Source organism: Rhinichthys klamathensis, unplaced genomic scaffold, assembly GCF_029890125.1.
Source record: "Rhinichthys klamathensis goyatoka isolate OS25496 unplaced genomic scaffold, OSU_Roscu_1.1 h1tg001066l_1, whole genome shotgun sequence".
Taxonomy (NCBI): domain Eukaryota; kingdom Metazoa; phylum Chordata; class Actinopteri; order Cypriniformes; family Leuciscidae; genus Rhinichthys; species Rhinichthys klamathensis.
The window spans coordinates 92,461-115,157 of record NW_026607328.1 but is presented as its reverse complement, the minus strand read 5'-3'; the positions used below and the strand labels follow the sequence as shown (position 1 = coordinate 115,157).

At 43.5% G+C, this 22,697-nt stretch overlaps 2 protein-coding genes across 6 annotated transcripts in view; both read left to right on the top strand.

Moving 5' to 3' along the window:
• Positions 1–8,070, top strand: part of sik3 (SIK family kinase 3) — a 50,742-nt gene extending 42,672 nt beyond the window's left edge. For all 3 annotated transcript variants that reach the window (XM_056244743.1, XM_056244744.1, XM_056244745.1), the window contains 8 exons: positions 2,369–2,430; positions 2,538–2,647; positions 2,720–2,978; positions 4,382–5,016; positions 5,159–5,277; positions 6,299–6,428; positions 6,515–6,639; positions 7,026–8,070. In XM_056244743.1, the coding sequence (XP_056100718.1) occupies positions 2,369–2,430; positions 2,538–2,647; positions 2,720–2,978; positions 4,382–5,016; positions 5,159–5,277; positions 6,299–6,428; positions 6,515–6,630 (1,431 nt within the window). In that variant the 3' untranslated portion in view covers positions 6,631–6,639; positions 7,026–8,070. The remainder of the gene's footprint in view (positions 1–2,368; positions 2,431–2,537; positions 2,648–2,719; positions 2,979–4,381; positions 5,017–5,158; positions 5,278–6,298; positions 6,429–6,514; positions 6,640–7,025) is intronic.
• A 3,280-nt stretch (positions 8,071–11,350) lies between these two features.
• LOC130079461 (transmembrane protein 25) lies at positions 11,351–22,238 on the top strand. 3 transcript variants are annotated; one of them, XM_056244740.1, is made up of 9 exons: positions 11,351–11,448; positions 11,785–11,845; positions 11,916–12,263; positions 13,501–13,791; positions 14,155–14,286; positions 14,384–14,414; positions 14,502–14,605; positions 21,502–21,588; positions 22,079–22,238. In XM_056244740.1, exons 2-9 carry the CDS (start codon positions 11,791–11,793, stop codon positions 22,150–22,152), a joined length of 1,122 nt encoding a protein of 373 aa, XP_056100715.1. In that variant the 5' UTR covers positions 11,351–11,448; positions 11,785–11,790; the 3' UTR covers positions 22,153–22,238. The 3 variants fall into 3 exon arrangements, with proteins under 3 accessions (XP_056100715.1, XP_056100714.1, XP_056100716.1); XM_056244739.1 differs by having other exon boundaries at positions 14,381–14,414; positions 22,079–22,237; XM_056244741.1 differs by having other exon boundaries at positions 14,381–14,414; positions 21,502–21,629; positions 22,079–22,222.
• Positions 22,239–22,697: the final 459 nt, after the last annotated feature.

Here is a 22,697-nt window from a genome sequence, read left to right as displayed (position 1 = left end):
TGCTATTCGCAGTCCAGATAGAGAGAGATCTCTCACGCGGTGCCACAGTGCGCACAGCACGACAGCCCAGCTTAATGAGTGACCACAGAGCAGAGGACAGAACTAAACACTCTAACGTAGCACACTTTAGATCTTAGATTTTATTTTAGATTTCAGCTTCCAAAGATTATAGAATATTTGAGGTAAAACCATTAAAAACTATAGCCGCATTCTGTCTAGCGCAACTTCCTTCCCATCACAGCAGTACGCTGCCATTTCACCTTAAAACTAAAACTTTAAGACAGAATCAGCACGATCGGTGATTGTTGTAAAATGCAGTCTCTACTGTTGCTAAATTGCGGGACGCGTTTAATAATAAAAAGAGCTATTAAAAGCACAAAAATCGGCGCAAGAGATGCTGTTCCAAATGCGGCGCGCTCCGAAACATACCGTAACGAGACAAGCAAATTACACATTGGGCTTCATGTGCGCGTTTAAACGATCAAATATACACAAAAATATGTCAAAATGACCGCCTTGGAGATTCACTTAAACAGTTTATGTCTAAAATGGACGTAGTTATGGAAATATTTGGGAGAAAATATGGTGCATCAGTAGACTATTAGATCTGCACTCGTTCTTAAAGGGGAACCAGTCTAATAAACATGCTGAGGATTGCGCCATTACTGAGAATTTAACAACAAAAGGCAAAAAGAAAATCAGCTCTTGAATGAATAACTTTAGCTTTAATAAGCATAAGTAAGACGAGGAGACTGAGAAAAAAAGAAAGAGTGATGGAGATGAGGAGAGAGCAGGTATTGACAAATAATCTACTGCAGGCTGACATCTGGTTATTTTTGCATAAAGGGGCTCTCTCTTAATTCCTGTACTCCCTTTGCTGTATTGATTAATCCTAATGTATACAATAAATAGGCCTACAGTTTAATGGAAAAGTGCTTTTCCTTATATTTCTTTCAGGGCCAGTAAAAATGTAGAAGGGGCCACCAAAACTCTGATCTACTGGCCCCGGGGGCCAGTGGGGATTTTTTTTATGTTGAGCCCTGGTTATAGTTATCGTTACAGTTATAGTTAACTTATCGTTATAGTTATCGTTATAGTTATCGTTATTGTTATCGTTATAGTTATCGTATAGTTATAGTTATCATTATAGTTATCGTATTCGTTATAGTTATCGTTATAGTTGTCGTTATCGTTTATAGTTATCGTTATTGTTATCGTTATAGTTATCGTATAGTTATAGTTATCGTTATAGTTATCGTATTCGTTATAGTTATCGTTATAGTTGTCGTTATCGTTATAGTTATCGTTATAGTTATCGTTATAGTTATAGTTATCTTATCGTTATAGTTATCGTTATAGTTATCATTATCGTTATAGTTATCGTTATAGTTATAGTTATCGTTATAGTTATCGTTATCATTATAGTTATAGTTATCGTTATAGTTATCGTATAGTTATAGTTATCGTTATAGTTATAGTTATCGTATAGTTATCGTTATAGTTATCGTTATAGTTATAGTTATCTTATCGTTATAGTTATTGTTATAGTTATCATTATCGTTATAGTTATAGTTATAGTTATCGTTATAGTTATCGTTATCGTTATCATTATAGTTATAGTTATCGTTATCATTATAGTTATCGTTATAGTTATCGTATAGTTATAGTTATCGTTATAGTTATAGTTATCGTATAGTTATAGTTAACGTTATAGTTATCGTTATAGTTATCGTCATAGTTTTAGTTATCTTATCGTTATAGTTATAATTATCGTTATAGTTATAGTTATCGTATAGTTATAGTTAACGTTATAGTTATCGTCATAGTTATAGTTATCATTATCGTTATAGTTATCGTTATAGTTATCGTTATAGTTATCGTTATAGTTATAGTTATCGTTTTTTATTATAGTTAACATTATAGTTATCGTTATAGTTATCGTCATAGTTAGTTATCTTATCGTTATAGTTATAATTATAGTTATCGTTATCGTTATAGTTATAGTTATCACTATAGTTATAGATATCGTTATAGTTATAGTTATCGTTGTCATTATAGTTATCGTTATAGTTATCATCGTTATAGTTGTAGTTATCGTTATAGTTGTAGTTATCGTTATTGTTATAGGTGTGAACGTGTCATCTGTTCCTGCACTAGACTGATATAGCTGAAGTAGTAGTTGTGTGCTCGTGTATACAGTTCAGATTAACCAGGGGAACAACTCATATAATGAATATTGTTGTGGACAGTGCAGTCAAAAAGGTTTAGAACCACTAATCTAAAGTGCAGTTAAACACACACACACACACACACACATTCCTGAGTGTAACTATAGAGGGATTTGACCGTAATGACTTCCTGTTTACAGGCCCTGTCTTTGGGACATGGAGAAAACCAGCCCAGCAGTCACCTTACATACCAGCTACAGAGGTGAACACACACACACACTCACACACTCACTCACTCATTCACACACTCACTCGCACTCACACACACACACACACACATCTTCATCGTGTTCTCTCTCTCTCTCTCAGGTTGCGTATTCAGCCCTCCAGTCCTCCACCTACGCATCCTAACAACCACCTCTTCAGACCAGCCAATCAGAGTCCTCCGCCGGGCAGTCAGGGGATGATGCAGGCTCACGGTTAGTGTCCAATCAGCAGCCTCGGTTGAGTGATTCACACAGTGACATTGACGTGTTAAACTCCTCCCACAGGCGGGGCTTCTGCGGTTCAGTTTCAGCATGGCTCCGCCCTCTACCAGTCTCCCAGCGCCAGCCCTCCCCCCACCAGCCTCCCCCGCATGGCCAATCAGCAGCCTCCGTTATCGTCAGGCTCCGCCCGCCAGCAGCAGGTGACCATTCAGGTGCAGGAGGTGGAGCTCGGGGGCGGAGCTCAGCGGCAGGGTTTCCTAGCAACCCCGTGTCACAGAGTTCTGGGGAAACAGCTGAGCGCCGATAACGCGGAAACACACAGGTGACGCGAGCGCCGCGGACACACACACACACACACACTCTGCCATCTGTGTGTTCGGTTCATTCATTCGTCCTTTATTTTTGATTGTTAAAAAAGGCTTTGATTGTATGTTCTTCTGGTTTTGAATCAGTGCTGTATATGTTTGTTCCCTCTGGTGTTTTTCACGTGTCACGTGTGAAATTATTATTTTCATTTCATTGAAAGAATGTACTATAGTTTAGTTCGATAATGTTTTTTTATTTAATATTTTGTATTTTTAGGGGATTTTATGGTACTTAATTATGTTTACACTGTATTTATAATCCATTTATTCACTTTTTGAGCATAGACTTGAAAATTACATGTCCAGCTGAAACTGTGGAGAATCTGGAACGCTTTAGAGCGACAGACTGAAGTTTGATCTCTTCTCAAACACGACACTTGCAGATTATTGCTGAAGAGAAATGAACAAAATACTATTTAAAATTTTTCTATGAAATATATATTTTCCAAAACACATTTCACTCTAAAACTGCACTAAATCTCAGCCGTAACTCTCCCCCAGTGTGTTCCTCATGTGAGTCTGATCTCTCAGTACACGAGCGTTCAGTGAGAGTGTGTTCGGCTGCAGTTCCACACGCTTCCACTAGAGGAAACTCTACATTCATTTCCACTGCGTCATTTCTGACCGCGAGAAACACAAGTGTGACTGTTGTTATCAGCACCATTAAACCTGTTCAGATCATGGCCAGGAGTTATTTGTGTTCACACAGCAAGAGCCAAAACCTTTACCAAGTTTCGTACCATTCCGATGAAGAAAAAAAAAAAAAAAAAAAAATGTAACATTTTTGACCGAAAAGCACCAGAGGTTTTAAAGCATGTTTAGGACATTGAGATTATTTTAATGATTCTTTTGGAGTTTTTATCACTGTTGTGGAAACGATCTGTGTAAATATTGAGACGCTCCCAGACGAGTGGCTGACGCCGGCGTGTGAGGTGCTCGAGTCGCGCTGGTGAGCTAATGCTAGCAGTAGAGCGTGTGCTTCTGTGTCGTGCTCACTGGGTCAGTGCATATGAGACGCCATGTTGATTAGGCTTTACTAGTGTTAACAGTGCTGATCTTAGATGAACATTAGCTACTGATGCAGTGGCTCCAGTTTTATGTGTTTTAAAGTCAACATGAAATCATCATTGACAATCGCTCTCAAACAATAGAGTTCATCAATACGGTTAGAATATATGTATATAAACTCACAATTACAACTTTTTTTCTCGCAATTTGTGATTTGCTCTGAAATATCACATTAATGTCATTGTTTCATGTTGACTTTAGTCAAAAGGGGAGGAGTCAGATCAGACCAGACTCCTCCCACGCATAATATTTGGGGTGTGATTATGCTAATGAGAAGTTGTGTGTGTTTCAGTCGCAGTTTGAGTCGCTTCCACACTTCCACGTACGAGCAGTTTACCCCGCACCTGTTTGGCGAGGGCAACATGAGCAGCGTGATCGGCACCTATAACCCGTACCTGCAGGGGGCGTGTCTGAAGGTGCCGGGTCTGGAGGGTTACCAGGGTTACGGGAGTCCGTCGGCGCTACAACAGGCTCTGCTATCGCCCACGCCGCTAGAGTACCGGCCGCCACAGGTCACGCCCACTCTACAGGGCCTCCTCTCGCCACGCCACTCGCTAACGGGCCACGCCGACCCGCGCCTGCCGCCGCAAGACCTCGCCGCGCTCCTCAAGCGCCACTCACGCACAGCCCCGCCCCCGGCCACGCCCCCTGAGATGCTGCTGCTGCAGCTGGGCCAATCCGGCGAGAGCTTGGAGCCTCCGCAAGCCCCGCCCACGCAGCACTACCATCACCTGCTCCAGATAAGCCCCGCCCCTCCCTCGGAGAGCATGGAGGAGGACGAGGCACCGGCCTATCACGAGGGCCTGCTGGCCAAAGCCGCCGCCCCCTCCTGTGACGAGATGCTGGCTCCGCCCCTCTGCAGCACGCCGCCCTACTCCTCTCCCACGCCTAGACACGCCTACATGCGCGGCGCCACGGCGACAAGAGGTGACCCATCGTTCAGCGCATTCACACACTCATGCACACACACTCACTCACTCACACACACACACACACACACACACACACACACACACACACACACACACGCTTCTGCATCTAATGTATTTGTTGGCCTGTTGTGTGTCAGAGTCGTGTGACGCCTCAGACTGTCGGCCGATGGAAGGAGATCACAACGGCTACGGCTCACACAGACCCCGAGGAGCATTACAGCGACATCACACCATCCAGACCTGCGACGACGCCTACGTGAGTGTGTGTGTGTGTAGCTTTGAACTGACAGAGTGTGTCTGCTTCCCGGACAATGGTAGGAAGACTGTTCCAGAGTTTTGGTGCTAAATAGGAAAAGGATCTCCCGCCAGCAGTCGATTTAGATATTCCAGGTATTATCAACTGGCCGGAGTTTAGAGATCGCAATAGACGTGAAGGACTATAATGTGTTAAGAGCTCGCTCAAGCACTGGGAGCTAAACCATTTAGTGCTTTGTAGGTAATCAGCAATATTTTAAAATTTATACGATGTTTAATAGGCAGCCAATGCAGTGTTGACAGAACCGGGCTAATATGGTCATACTTCCTGGTTCTGGTAAGAACTCGAGCGGCTGCGTTTTGAACTAGCTGGAGTTTGTTTATTAAGCGTGCAGGGCAACCACCCAGTAGAGCATTACAATAATCTAGCCTTGAGGTCATGAACGCATGGACTAATCGTTCTGCATTTCCCAATGAGAGCATATGGCGTAATTTAGATATATTTTTAAGATGGAAAAATGCAGTTTTACAGATACTAGACACGTGACTTTCAAATGAAAGATTGCTTTCAAAGAACACACACACACACACACACACACACACACACACACACACACACACACACACAGGTTCCTAACCGACGACGAAGACTTGACAGAGCAGCCATCGAGTGTTAGACAGTATTCTAGGTTATTACGTGTGGAAGTTTTTTGTCCAATAATTAGAATCTCTGTTTTTTCAGAATTTAGTAGTAGGAAATTACTAGTCATCCAATTTTTTATATCAGCTATGCATTCCGTTAATTTTGTGAATTGGTAAGTTTCGTCGGGACGTGAAGAAATATACAGCTGAGTATCATCGGCATAACAGTGAAAACTAATGTCATGCTTCCTAATGATATCTCCTAATGGTAGCATGTACAGAGTGTGTGTGTGTGTGTGTGAGAGGGTAGCATGTACAGAGTGTGTGTGTGTGTGTGTGTGTGTGTTCAGCGCTGACCTCTTGACCCCCTGTTCTTGTAGGAGCAGGCGGAGCCTATGTCTGGAATGAGCTTATTGGCTGGGAAGGCGCTAAGCTCCGCCCGCATGTCGGACATCCTCAGCCAATCGTCTCTGACAGGAAGCCAGCAGCTGCAGCAGAGGGAGGGGTCAGGTGTGTGAACGCACACACACACACACACTCTCACGCGCTCACTGACGATGATGATGATGGTGTTGTGTGTGTATGTGTGTGTTTAGACGTGGAGGCCGATGTTCCCCCCGCCTCCTGTTACCCGTCCTCCTGCACCAGTGACATGCTGCTAAGCTACAAACCCCCCGACCTGCAGTACAGTGTGGAACAGGCCGGGGTCTAACGAACACAGGTGTGTGTGTGTGTGTGTGTGTGTGTGTGTGTGTGTGTGTGTGTGTGTGTGTGTGTGTGTGTGTGTGTGTGTGTGTGTGTGTGTGTGTGTGTGTGTGTGTGTGTGTGTGTGTGTGTGTGTGTGTGTGTGTGTGTGTGTGTGTGTGTGTGTGTGTGCGTGTGTGTGTGTGCGTACACTCGCATAAAGCAATATATTATATAGCAGAATCGGCTGCATGATTGTTCATATTGTCACTATTCGTGAAAAAAACTTAAGTAAATTTAAATGTTAGACTAAGTTTACACATTTGATTTACTATATTTAACTTTTGTTCATATTTCTATATTTGTATGTACAATTTTATGATATGTAATATATATGGTGATGTTGTGTGTGTGTGTTCTCAGGGGTGTATTTGCTGTATAAAGCTCATATCCGTCTGCTGTGTTGTGCTGTCATGCCAAATCCTCATCGTCTGTCCGTCGGGGCGCCGTGGGCGTGGCCAGCACGCAGGGGGCGGAGCACTCGGCTTCCTCTTCGACGCCATTGGCCGTCATGACATGGGAGTTTCTCTGATTGGCTGGGGCGAGTGCCGCCCGTCTGCTGAGGCCCAATAATCATCCGCCCCTCCCCCACCCGACCACGCCCTCTTACCGCCGCCATAGTAGCGCTCCCGCGCGCTCCGATGTACAAGGCTTACACAGAGTCTTATGTAAACACCCCCCACACACACACACACACACACACACACACAAAGAGACGTCATTACCAAACGCCACAAACCCAAAGTATTTCTCGTGAAGCCTGTGGGACGCCGCGGATCATTCCGGTCGGGCCGCGACTCTCACTCGCTCTTTCCTCACTTCTGTTCTTTTATTTTTAACGCATTTTTATGGCTAATGTTCTGTAGGAATTATGATTCATTATTGTTTTCTGTAAAAGACGTTTTATGGTTATGACATTATTAAAAAGAATGATTATTATTAAACCGTTCTATGTTGCAACAAGAGAACAGCAGCGTTTGTTTCCTCACAAAGTGATTTTTGCACTTTCAGTTTTTGTTTTTTGCTTTTCCTTCCTGTTTCTTGTTCACCTCCTTCATTCCATACACCTGTCTGTCTGTCTGTGTGAGGTCTATGACAGATGCATTGTGGGTAGTTTCACAGGTCATGTACTGCTCATAGATGATGATGATGATGTTTTGAGCTTCATTTCCTTTTCAAAGCTTTATTGGTTATTTTTTTGTGGATGTTGTTGGAAAAGCTTTTGTATATTGTTTATTTGCTATTTCTGTTTTAATGTCATGTTGATGTTTTAGCCAAATGTACAGACAGACAGACAGACAGACAGACAGACAGACAGACGCTTCATTTCACGTCTCAGAGTTTAGAGCCCAATTGAATGGAAGCTTCTCTCCACCACGGAATAAAAACAAAAGGCAATTTATACGAATTTATATCTAACAATTATGACTTTTTTACTTATAATTATGAGTTTATATCTCAGTCAGAATATAGGTATATAAACTCGCAATTCCGAGTTTCTCACAATTATGATTTTTTTTCTTAGCAATTCTATGAAAAAAGTTAGAATATACCTATAAAGTCACAAGAATAAAGTCATGCTTGCAAGAAACTCTGAATTGCGGGAAAAAAAGTCAGAATTGCAATTCTACGAAAAATGTAGAATATGTATATAAACTCACAATTTCAACTTTTTTCGCACAATTTCAACTTTTTTCTCGCAATTCCACAAAAAAAAGTCAGAATATAGTTCTATAAACTCTATAAATAAAAGTCGTACTTGCAAGAAACTGAATTGCGAGAAAAAAACTCAGAATTGTAATTCTATAACAGTCTGAATATATGTATATAAACATTTTCGCACAATTCTACGGAAAAGTCAGAATATAGGTATATAAACGTGTCAATAAAGTCGTAATTGTGAGAAACTCAGAATTGCGAGAATAAAGTAATTGCAATTCTACAAAAAAAGTCAGAATAAAGGTATATAGAATCACAATTTTCACTTTTTTCTCACAATTTCCACTTTTTTCTCAATTCCACAAAAAAGTCAGAATATTCTGTTTTTTTTTTTCCTTTTTTCAATCGTAAGGTATAAACTCGACAAAAAAAACACAAATTAGTCTTTTTTTTTCAATTATTTTTATCCTGTGGCGGAAACGAGCTTCTGTAGAAATGTTGCTGAGATCGAACGATTTCTGCTGCCGTTTCGTCTTCGGTCTGACCAAACCAATAACGGTCACATGATCATCTGAGGCGAGACAGCCGTGTGTTTATCAGACAATCACCCGTCTGTGTGCGAGTTTGTGTCGATGGTGATGAAGAGAACCATGATCCTCCTCATCCTCCATCTGTCAATCATGTTATGCTCCGCCCTATTTTCCTTTCTAGATCTGTCAGTTTCTTCTCTCTTTTTTTTGGCTTTATGTTTTTGGAAAAAATACTAAAGTGCAACAGCAATGGTTAAAAAGAATTCCAAACAAAACTGAGAGAAATAATAAATATATATAAATAAAGAAATGACTATGACATAAGTGTGTGTGCTGTGTTCTTTGAGAGTGTGTATGCGGTACTGAAGATCCAGATGGAAACACCGTCAGCGTGTTGCAATCTCCACAGATGTGATTCTCTTCAATATGACGGCACAGGACCTGAAAGAGAGCTTTACACTAATGCCAGCTGAAGCCCTTTATCAATGTGTGCTTGTGTTATGAACAGATGACACATATTTTACAATGCACAACTTTGAGCTTTTGTCCAGCTGCTATTTGAAGTCATCAATAATTGACGAACTTTGCAACATTGACTCTTATTGAACTGAAGTGAATCAAAATTGAGCTGAATAATGACACTATTGTCTTCCGTAGAGCTGCTTTTGAAGTTGATGACTTTTACAGCATTAACACTGGTATTTTCATGTTGTATTACTGGGAAGGTGCTTTGAAACAATCTGTAGTGTATATAGTGCTATCGAAACAAGTAAATGCTAGCACTGACACATCTGTTAGCATCTGCTAACGATAACAGGTATTAACAAGTACCACGTTACTAATGTTATCGTTATAACCTTCATCTAAGGACTAATTCTGAAGTTAGAAGATAAAACGGTTTGTTTCGATGCAGTGATTGTTTTTGTACCCCTGAAGCGATCAGTGTTTGGGACAACTCTTCTGTCCTCATTCCCTGAGTCTGCGGCACCTCCAACATCCGCTTTCTTGCAGATGTACACTTTCTCCAAGCCTCTTTCGATCATCTATTCACGCAACTTTATCACTTTGAGTAATTAAACTTCCTTCCGTAACACCAACCCCTCTTCCGGTTTCATGCAGACGAAACCTTTCAGACCGGTCTCTGTCTTCCTATTCCTAGTGATCTAGGTTCAATCTGATCCCAAATCTTCAGTGCTCATTCTGCTAGACTATCTGCCATCTCCGATGCTGTTCAACATCCGATCCTTCTGTCCACTCTCCCATCCCTGGAACAACCCTCGCTGGTTTGAGTCTTACCTCACAGGTCTGCAACGCCTCGCCCCCGGGGTACCCCAGGGTTCAGTCCTGGGACCTCTCCTGTTTTCCATATACACTACATCTTTGGGACCCATTACACGGGCACATGGGTTCTCCTACCATTGCTATGCTGATGACACACTGTTCTACTTTTCATTTCAAACAGACGATCCCACGGTAGCATCACGGATCTCGGCATGGATGGAAGAACATCCCGTACAGCTCAACCATTCTCGGCTTCCCAGCCTCCCCGTCAGTACGGCTTTACCATCCAGGGGTGTGTTTCCTAAAAGCATCGTTAACAACTATGATCGCAAGTTCCGTCGTTATCATCAGTTCAACGAGTCGGTGTTTCCCGAAACCATCATTCCAACAAACATTCGCAGACAGCATCGCTCACACACACACCTCTGCGATGCTGTCGCTCACACACACACTCCTCTGCGATGCTGTCGCTCACACACACTCCTCTGTGATGCTGTACCCTAACACATCTAGCATTAATTCGATCTCAAACAGATTACAGGACTACTTCTGGAACTACTTCCAACATGTGATTACAGGACTATGAAAATGATTATCCCTATGGGACAATAAAGACTCTATCTATCTATGTGCAATCAAACCTCTTCAAATGGTACCACCCCGGAACGGCGTAAAATCACTTTCCAGAACCCTCTCATTCACTGTTTCACACGAATGATCTTCCCAAACCGATCCAGACAGAATCCCTGAAAACTCTTCTCTTCTGCAAGCTCTACTGCTTCATTCTCCTATGCGTTCACTGTTTCTCAATCCCTCGCTGTTCTTGCTTGAACTATTGAAACTTCTCGCAGTTATCGTGTTTATTGCCTCTTTAACAAGAATCGCTTGTTGTATTCCTTTGGATAAAAGCGTCTGCTAAATGAACAAATGCTGCCTGATGTTTTATTCATCATCATGTGTTCTGTGTGCAGCTGCTGATGTCTGAATGTGATTCTGCACTGCAGAGGCTGAGCAGACCTGATAGTCGAGCTCAGATCTGACCGGGGTTATCCTGCGTCTGGTTGGAGGAGGTTCAGCTAAACACACACACACACACACACACACGAGTCAGTGAACACTCGTCTGCTGCCTCCTACTCTCAGTGTTTTAAATCAGTAATGAATCACAGCAACCCCCCACCCCCCCCCCCCCCCCCATGCGTGCTGCGTCAGTGTGTGTGTGACGCTCCTGCGTGAGTGTGTGTGTGTGTGTGTGTGTGTTTGCATTCTGAATGGATCCACAGCCGGTCGGAATCAGCAGCGTCTCTGTGCCCAGAGGTAAAACACTCTGAGTGTGTGTGTGTATCATAACTGTCATGTGCCTCATTTGTACAGTATCAGTGTGTGTGATGCTGCTGCATGAGTGTGTGTGTGTGTGTGTGTGTCTCCTGCAGCTAAAAGATGCAGATTCTGCATGTCAACATCACACTGAAAAACACAGATTGTTTTCATTTGTTGACTGATGCATTTCAATCACACACTCAAATCGGTCTGAACGACACACACTTCAGCAGTTCATGCGCAACTGGACAATTCTAGTTTGTTTATTATTGTAGTTTTGTGCATCTGGTTGAGACTCTCTTGTTTTTTTCTTGTGTGTGTGTGTGTGTGTAGGTGACTATGAGGACGCTTCTCTCTTCTTTATTCTTTCACACCATGATCTGGGCCAGCACAGGTAAGATGTTCACGTTTCAATGTTTTTATTTCAGTATTGCTCTTGACTTTATTCTCCTCTCTGCCAGCAGCAATTGACCCCGCCCCCAAAATTGACGGACAGCAGACCTCGTCAGTCACGGTACAGGAGAACTTCACTCACCACTTCAACTGCCAATCAGAGGGCTGGAATCCTCAAGCCCCGCCCCTGCTGACCTGGTACCTGAACGGGGAGAGGCAGAGCGAGGTGACGGGCAGCCGGGGGGCGGGGCGTCTGGTTATGACATCACCGGGGGAATCCGGAGTGCTTAGATACGGGTCCGAGCGCAACAGCACATTCACACTCAAACCCAAACGCTGGGACCGAGAGCTGGTGTGTGCGGCGCGAAACCCTGCCGGAGGAGAGAGTTACAACGCCACCGTCACGCTCAACGTCCAGTGTGAGTCTGGCACGCTCCTGGGATAAAGCTGCAGTTTCTGCTTAAAAATCCAAGAAAATACATCAAGTTTATAAAAAACTGTTCAAATATTAATCAATATAATAATGTTATATAATAATATAAACTATAACATGAAAAATTAAAATAGATTCATAATATTAATTTAAATTTTGATCTGTCGGGTCGGATATCTGACGTAACATGAATAATAATTATATTTGATAAATTAATATAAATTATAGTATTAAATAAAGCTGCAAGCAGCAATTAACGGGGTTCAAGCGTTTTAAGGCTTTAGGGTCTAGGGGTTAGGGGTTAAGGTCTAGGGGTTAGGGTATAGGGGTTAGGGGTTAGGGTCTAGGGGTTAGGGTATAGGGGTTAGGGGTTAGGGTCTAGGGGTTAGGGTCTAGGGGTTAGGGTCTAGGGGACCCCTCTTCAAGTTTCACATTAATCATAATGTGGCACAATTGTCAAAACTGATACCTAAGGAAAAATTAAGTGATAAACTTGTAAACAAAATGTGAGTGAGTTATAATAGTGATTTAAAAATGTCTAAAAATTAATTCAAAAGCAAAACCAGTGAAAAGAACTATATTAGTGAGTACGTTGCATAATATATAGGGTGTAAAGCAAAATAGCACCACCCGGTGGCCATTGTCTTTCAAACTTCGCACAGACCTCTAGGACCATGAGTCAAACGTACCCACCAAGTTTCATTCCGATCGGCCACTATTATCCTGGTCTAAGAGGTGCGCCAACTTCATTAGCCGAAGGCAGCCATGCTTTTCGTGATACAGGAATCTCATCATGGCAGCGTGGACAAAGACACTGCATGCCAATTTTCTAGTCAAATCGGACTAATGGTTGCATAGTTACAACTGTTTTTATGTTTGTTTGTTTTTGTATTATAGCACCACCAAGTGGTAAATCACCACAGAGTTTTTTGCGCGACCACAGAATGAGCTTGTACATGAGGATAACAAGTTTGGTGAGAATATCTCATTGAGTTCAAGAGTTACAGCCATTTTAGTGTAAGTGCCATTTTGGCGTTCCGTCGCGAGCATTGCGTATTATTAATAATAATACGAATAATATTCATTTAACTTTTGTTCTGTTGGTCAGATATTTGACATAAGATAATGACTTCACGAGTGTTTCAACCACAGATGGCGATAGAAAGGCCATGGCTTTAAAAGCATGAACTAACCTCGTGTGTGTTTGGTTCCTCGTGTCTCAGTCCAGCCGGAGATCTTGCGCGTGGACGCCCACTACAGCGAGACCGCGGACCCCGGCCTCTCCCTCATCCTCTTCGCTTTGGTTCGGTCCAACCCCCCCGCCACCATCACCTGGGTGGATCGGTCCGGTCAGCTGCTGGCCAACAGCTCCGACTTCCTCATCCTGGACTCACGGAGCCACCCGTGGCTGGCCAATCACAGCCTGCAGGTCACTCTGAGCAGCCTATCAGGAAACATCTCGGTCAACGCCAACAACAGCCTTGGCTCCGCCCACAGCAACCTCACGCTCACAGGTGAGACGATACGTCATTCAAAATCTGAAGCAGCACGACTGTTTTCAACTCTGATAATAATCATAAATGTGTCTTGAGCATCAGATCCTCATATTAGAGTGATTTCTGAAGGATCATGTGACACTGAAGACTGGAGTAATGATGTTGAAATTCAGCTTTGATCACAGGAATAAATTACACTTTACTGTATATTCACATAGAAAACAGCTGATTTACACTGGAGTAATATTTCATTGTTTTTACTGTATTTTTGAATATAAATAAATGCAGCAGAAAAGACTCTTTCAGAAACATCTCACCGACCGGTGGTGTATAAACATGTAAATGCTGGTGTGTGTATTTTTTTATGTCCCGTTCCTCCAGATTTCCTGCAGTCACGAGTGGAGGTGCCGATGTTCGGGATAGTGACGGGTGGTGTCGCCGGCATCATCACCCTCCTCATCTTCACCTTGATGGTCTTCTTCCTCCTACAGAAGGACAAAACCAAAGCCATCGGTACAGAGACTAAACGCCAAAACACTGCAGATAAAAGCATGCATGTGTATGTATTCATGTGTTCATAAATGCTTCTTTCTGTGTTGTTTCTCAGAAGAGCCCGTCGCAGTGCATCTGTCCTCCAAACGGTGCGACACGTCTCCCAGCATTCTCTGCTAATGATAACATTATTGAACGATTGATCTCGTGACTGTTCTGTTGTTTGTTGGTTGCAGTAACGACATGGTGAAGATTCAGGTGAACGGTTTTTATCTCCCCAGAGAGAACATGTCTTTACCGTCACACGTGCAGCTGAACGACGACCGCACGCTCTGTAAGGGTGAGTCCGGATTCCGTCCAGAGCTGCCGATCTAACTGGAAAATGGCAGATAACATTTGCGAATAAAGCAGCGTTTCCATCCCATGTGTTCAAGAGAACAAAATCCTCCCTTCCTGGTGCAAAATATCAGTAATATGCACTTTAATTTCCCAACTGGGATCAATAAAGTACTACTACTACTACTAATAAAAATGTACCTTTCTGCAATCTGGCTCTTTTTCCCTCCATCATCAATGAGTTTGTCTCGGAGTCTCAGACGAAACACAATAAACGCTGTCATGTTCTCTTGCGTTCGGAGACACATCGGTCTGAAGTAGTGAGTTTAGGTAAAAGGGAGCAGAGCCAGTGGTTGTTCTGTAGGAAAACATCAGTGCCTTAAATTTATGCGAGCGGCAACTGGCAACCAGTGCAGGTTTATGAGGAGAGGAGTGACGTGTGACTCTCCAGCTCGATAAACACACTCTCGCTGCAGCATCTGGATCAGTTGCAGAGGTTTGACTGATGAAGGAGAGAGCATTACAATAGTCCAGTCTGGATAGAACAAGATCTTGGACCACGAGTGGTGTAGCTCTGATAGGAAGGGTCTGATCCTCCTGATTTTGTAAAAAAGCAAATCTGCAGGACACAGCAGTTTTAGCAATGTGCAGTTCAACTGATCATCAATCTCAACTCCAAGGATCCTGGGTGTCCTGTATGGAGTTATGGTTGACGAACCTAGCTGTATGGAGAAGTTGTGGTGTAGTGTTGGGTTAAAGGAGAACTCCGGCGCAAAATCAACCTTTGGTCTAATTACACATTGTTACCTAGTCAACCGTTATCTGAGATTTGTTTTCATGATTATCGAATGTAAATAGTTTTATCTCTACAAACAGTTTAGCCTATAAAGCTAGTATAACGCTAGTATATTGGGCATAGTGTAATGACAAATAAAAATCGCTTGTTAATACCACTAACAAGGCTCAAAATAGCCCCACACTAACACGGTAGCATAATGAGGGTCCCTACCTTCAAACCGAAGCATTGAGAACTTTGTCAGTGTCCAGACAGTTTAATAAGAAGATATTTTAAACATACAGTCAACTTCGCGTATACAGGCAGGAGCCATCTTTGAAATACAGTCTCTACCAGTCGATCTACGAACGCCGATCCAAGTCTGCTGTTCGCGCTCACCTTATCACAACTTATAGCTCGTTCACATTCTCACCAGCGCACTTGGATCGGCGTTCGTAGATCGACTGGTAAAGACTGTATTTCAAAGATGGCTTCTGTCTGTATACGCGAAGTTGACTGTATGTATTAAATATCTTCTTATTAAACTGTCTGGACACTGACAAAGTTCCCAATGCTTCGGTTTGAAGGTAGGGACCCTCATTTTGCTACCGTGTTAGTGTGGGGCTATTTTCAGCCTTGTTAGTGGTATTAACAAGCGATTTTTATTTGTCATTACACTATGCCCAATATACTAGCGTTATACTAGCTTTATAGGCTAAACTGTTTGTAGAGATAAAACTATTTACATTCGATAATCATGAAAACAAATCTCAGATAACGGTTGACTAGGTAACAATGTGTAATTAGACCAAAGGTTCATTTTGCGCCGGAGTTCTCCTTTAACTGGGCCCACAAGCAATTATGTCTGTCAAGCAGGCTGAGATGTGAGCAGTTATCATCGGATCCTCTGGCTGGAATGAGAGGTAGAGTTGTGTGTCATCAGTGTCACAGTGATAGGATAAACCACGTTTCTGAGTGACAGATCCTAGTGATGACATGTAGATGGAGAAGAGAAGCGGTCCCAGCACTGAGCCCTGAGGCACTCCAGTAGCTAGATGATAACAGTGATGGGATAAACCATGTTTCTGAATGACAGACACTAGTGATGACATGTAGATGGAGAAGAGAAGCGGTCCCAGCACTGAGCCCTGAGGCACTCCAGTAGCTAGATGATAACAGTGATGGGAAAAAACATGTTTCTGAGTGACAGACACTAGTGATGACATGTAGATGGAGAAGAGAAGCGGTCCCAGCACTGAGCCCTGAGGCACTCCAGTAGCTAGATGATAACAGTGATGGGAAAAAACATGTTTCTGAGTGACAGATCCTAGTGATGACATGTAGATGGAGAAGAGAAGCGGCCCCAGCACTGAGCCCTGAGGCACTCCAGTAGCTAGATGATAACAGTGATGGGATAAACCATGTTTCTGAATGACAGATCCTAGTGATGACATGTAGATGGAGAAGAGAAGTGGACCCAGCACTGAGCCCTGAGGCACTCCAGTAGCTAGATGATAACAGTGATGGGATAAACCATGTTTCTGAATGACAGATCCTAGTGATGACATGTAGATGGAGAAGAGAAGCGGCCCCAGCACTGAGCCCTGAGGCACTCCAGTAGCTAGATGATAACAGTGATGGGAGAAACCATGTTTCTGAATGACAGATCCTAGTGATGACATGTAGATGGAGAAGAGAAGCGGTCCCAGCACTGAGCCCTGAGGCACTCCAGTAGCTAGATGATAACAGTGATGGGATGAACCATGTTTCTGAATGACAGACACTAGTGATGACATGTAGATGGAGAAGAGAAGCGGTCCCAGCACTGAGCCCTGAGGCACTCCAGTAGCTAGATAATAACAGTGATGGGAAAAAAACATGTTTCTGAATGACAGACCCTAGTGATGACATGTAGATGGAGAAGAGAAGCGGCCCCAGCACTGAGCCCTGAGGCACTCCAGTAGCTAGATGATAACAGTGATGGGAAAAACCATGTTTCTGAATGACAGATCCTAGTGATGACATGTAGATGGAGAAGAGAAGCGGTCCCAGCACTGAGCCCTGAGGCACTCCAGTAGCTAGATGATAACAGTGATGGGAAAAAAACATGTTTCTGAATGACAGACCCTAGTGATGACATGTAGATGGAGAAGAGAAGCGGCCCCAGCACTGAGCCCTGAGGCACTCCAGTAGCTAGATGATAACAGTGATGGGAAAAAAAACATGTTTCTGAGTGACAGATCCTAGTGATGACATGTAGATGGAGAAGAGAAGCGGTCCCAGCACTGAGCCCTGAGGCACTCCAGTAGCTAGATGATAACAGTGATGGGAAAAAAACATGTTTCTGAGTGACAGATCCTAGTGATGACATGTAGATGGAGAAGAGAAGCGGTCCCAGCACTGAGCCCTGAGGCACTCCAGTAGCTAGATGATAACAGTGATGGGATAAACCATGTTTCTGAGTGACAGATCCTAGTGATGACATGTAGATGGAGAAGAGAAGCGGTCCCAGCACTGAGCCCTGAGGCACTCCAGTAGCTAGATGATAACAGTGATGGGATAAACCATGTTTCTGAATGACAGATCCTAGTGATGACATGTAGATGGAGAAGAGAAGCGGTCCCAGCACTGAGCCCTGAGGCACTCCAGTATCTAGATGATAACAGTGATGGGATAAAACATGTTTCTGAGTGACAGATCCTAGTGATGACATGTAGATGGAGAAGAGAAGCGGCCCCAGCACTGAGCCCTGAGGCACTCCAGTAGCTAGATGATAACAGTGATGGGATAAACCATGTTTCTGAATGACAGATCCTAGTGATGACATGTAGATGGAGAAGAGAAGCGGTCCCAGCACTGAGCCCTGAGGCACTCCAGTAGCTAGATGATAACAGTGATGGGATAAACCATGTTTCTGAATGACAGATCCTAGTGATGACATGTAGATGGAGAAGAGAAGCGGCCCCAGCACTGAGCCCTGAGGCACTCCAGTAGCTAGATGATAACAGTGATGGGATAAACCATGTTTCTGAATGGCAGATCCTAGTGATGACATGTAGATGGAGAAGAGAAGCGGTCCCAGCACTGAGCCCTGAGGCACTCCAGTAGCTAGATGATAACAGTGATGGGAAAAAAACATGTTTCTGAATGACATACCCTAGTGATGACATGTAGATGGAGAAGAGAAGCGGCCCCAGCACTGAGCCCTGAGGCACTCCAGTAGCTAGATGATAACAGTGATGGGATAAACCATGTTTCTGAGTGACAGATCCTAGTGATGACATGTAGATGGAGAAGAGAAGCGGTCCCAGCACTGAGCCCTGAGGCACTCCAGTAGCTAGATGATAACAGTGATGGGAAAAAAACATGTTTCTGAGTGACAGATCCTAGTGATGACATGTAGATGGAGAAGAGAAGCGGTCCCAGCACTGAGCCCTGAGGCACTCCAGTAGCTAGATGATAACAGTGATGGGATAAACATGTTTCTGAATGACAGATCCTAGTGATGACATGTAGATGGAGAAGAGAAGCGGTCCCAGCACTGAGCCCTGAGGCACTCCAGTAGCTAGATGATAACAGTGATGGGATAAACCATGTTTCTGAATGACAGATCCTAGTGATGACATGTAGATGGAGAAGAGAAGCGGTCCCAGCACTGAGCCCTGAGGCACTCCAGTATCTAGATGATAACAGTGATGGGATAAAACATGTTTCTGAGTGACAGATCCTAGTGATGACATGTAGATGGAGAAGAGAAGCGGCCCCAGCACTGAGCCCTGAGGCACTCCAGTAGCTAGATGATAACAGTGATGGGAGAAACCATGTTTCTGAATGACAGATGCGACTGATGACATGCAGATGGAGAAGAGAAGCGGTCCCAGCACTGAGCCCTGAGGCACTCCAGTAGCTAGATGATAACAGTGATGGGAAAAAAACATGTTTCTGAGTGACAGATCCTAGTGATGACATGTAGATGGAGAAGAGAAGCGGCCCCAGCACTGAGCCCTGAGGCACTCCAGTAGCTAGATGATAACAGTGATGGGAAAAAAAACATGTTTCTGAGTGACAGATCCTAGTGATGACATGTAGATGGAGAAGAGAAGCGGTCCCAGCACTGAGCCCTGAGGCACTCCAGTAGCTAGATGATAACAGTGATGGGATAAACCATGTTTCTGAGTGACAGATCCTAGTGATGACATGTAGATGGAGAAGAGAAGCGGTCCCAGCACTGAGCCCTGAGGCACTCCAGTAGCTAGATGATAACAGTGATGGGATAAACCATGTTTCTGAATGACAGATCCTAGTGATGACATGTAGATGGAGAAGAGAAGCGGTCCCAGCACTGAGCCCTGAGGCACTCCAGTAGCTAGATGATAACAGTGATGGGAAAAAAACATGTTTCTGAGTGACAGATCCTAGTGATGACATGTAGATGGAGAAGAGAAGCGGTCCCAGCACTGAGCCCTGAGGCACTCCAGTAGCTAGATGATAACAGTGATGGGATAAACCATGTTTCTGAGTGACAGATCCTAGTGATGACATGTAGATGGAGAAGAGAAGCGGTCCCAGCACTGAGCCCTGAGGCACTCCAGTAGCTAGATGATAACAGTGATGGGATAAACCATGTTTCTGAATGACAGATCCTAGTGATGACATGTAGATGGAGAAGAGAAGCGGTCCCAGCACTGAGCCCTGAGGCACTCCAGTATCTAGATGATAACAGTGATGGGAGAAACCATGTTTCTGAGTGACAGATCCTAGTGATGACATGTAGATGGAGAAGAGAATCGGTCCCAGCACTGAGCCCTGAGGCACTCCAGTAGCTAGATGTTGACACCTCACCCCTTGGAGTGCGGTTCCTGAGATGATCTTCATCATGAGGGTTGACGATCTGATGATTAACTGTCAAACACAGCAGATCCAGCAAGATGAGAACTGAGGATTGGGAAGCTGCTCTTAAGTCTCAGAGCTTCAGTAACCGAGAGCAGGGCAGTCTCAGTTGAGTGATGCTTCTGAAACTAGACTGGTTGTTGTCCATGAGGTTGTTCTGTGTAAGAAAGTTAGAGACTTGGTTGAAAACAACTCGTTCAAGTGTTTTCGCAACGAATGGAAGAAGGGATACTGGTCTGTAATTTTTACAGTAATGCTTATAGTAGGCCTGAACCTGCTTAAAAGCTGTGGGAAAGAGACCAGTGTGAAGAGAGGTGTTGATGATATGAGTGAATGCGGGTACAACTGAGGAAGAAATGGCCTGAAGCAGATGGGTGGGAATAGGATCGAGCAGACAGGTTGTAGGTGATTGGAAAGGATGAGTTTAGAGACTTCTGCCTCCGAGAGCGGAGAGACTGCCACTGATGGTGGTGGTTTTATTTATGAAGAATGTGGCAACAGTGTCAGGTGTTAGGGTTGCTGAAGGAGGAGTAGTGTTAAGAAGAGAGGACCCAGACAGCAACTTAGTGTCGGCCCAGATCCGGCCTGCGTCTGAGCAGTGTGGAATCCAGGTGTACCGGATTCTGGCCGGATCTGGGCTGACACTAAGTTGCTGTCTGGGGAGAAAGTTTTGAAAGGCATGCGAGAGTCAGAAGAATTGTTTATTTTGTTGTGATAGTAAGTAATTTTAGCAGTAGAGACATTAGCAGAGAAGAAAGAGAGGAGGGATTGATACGAACCAAGGTCAGTGTTGAGAATGATGCTCGCAGGATAAAAGGGGGCAGAAGTTGTTAGAGTGGAGAAAAGATTATCAGTTGCTCTGTTAGTATCCAGTGATGAAACTAAATCATTCTGATGACAGACTTTGACTCAGGTGTTCAGAACCACCAAACCAATATTTGAGATGCTGCGATGCCATTGGTCCGCTGGTTACTCCAGTTATCCAATCACAGCCTCTGCTGAGCCAAAGTCACATGAGGTTTGAGGGATTTATACAGTAAATTGGTTTCCGTCATAGATTATATACATTATCTTATCAGATAAAACAATGATCCTCCCCGATTGAGTGCATGAGTGTTTTATAGAATTTATAAATGGAGTATTTTTATGCAATCTTACTAAATTTGCTTAAAATAGGTGAAACCTATCTAATGTGAGTCTCTAAAACATCACCTGTCTCAAGCTGCGTGTTTCAGGGCAGAAGATCTCCAGACCGAACACACTGGAGAGAAGACGCACTGACGAGGAAGAGGAGGATCTGTCTGCGGCCTACGCTGCCCGAGGTCAGAGGTCATGACCTTAAAGGGACAGTTCACCCAACAATGTAAATCCCGACATCATTTCCAAACCCATGACTTTCATTCATCTTCTGAACGCAAATTTAGATGATTATAATGACATCTGAGAGATTTCTGTCCCTATTCACCCAAAACTTTGACATAAAGAGATGGAAACCCATAAGAATAGAGCGCTTTAGATCCAAGTCTTCCGAAGAGACACGGTTTAGTTTAGGCTTTTATTCCCATGTTAACTTTGTTTAGTGAACATAAACAGAAGCTTTCTTGACTCACATGAACAAACCTGATTGGTTCTTCAGCTTGTTTACCATATTTGATGAGCTGATCAATGTTTATATGTGAATAGAAGCCTAAATTAAATTATACATTTTTGGGTGAACTGTCCCTTTAAAGAACCCTGATATCAAGAACCAATAACGAGAGATCAAGTGTTCCTCACTGAGTCTAATAGATGTGAATGATTGTGTCCCGACAGGTTTCGCTCGCTATCCGATGGTGGGATACATCTATAAAGTGAGCAGCACCAGCAGTGACGAGATCTGGCTATGAACATCTGCACACTCTGCACACTCTGACCTCTGACCTCACGAGGCCTGATCCACCTGAACCCTGACAGCAGGCAGAACGGGGTTCGGTTTCAGCATTCTTATAACTCAACACAGATTTACTGACAAACTTTGACTGCAGCTCAAGAGTTTGAGTGACAGACTGCTTTGTCCTGGTGAAGAACTACACTACCCATAATGCACTGAGCAGAGAAAACACTGCTACTATGGAAACGGGGACTTTCCCCCACAGACTTGCTAGGTATCAGCAAACTAACATTAGTTAATTGTATAGCTGGTGACGATTCTCTCATACAATCAGAGAGAACACTTGAACAAGACTGATTCAGTGACAGAGATTCATGGGATCAGTAGTTCATTTAAAATGAATGGACTGTAAATATGTGCTCTTATCAGTATTTACCCAGAGTTCATTGCTGCTATACGGAATGCTACATCATATTTGTGTAATTTAAAGGAATGTTCAGTAAATATGCAGATATTGTGAGATACTTGTATGTATTTAGATGAATAGAAGTATAAAGATTA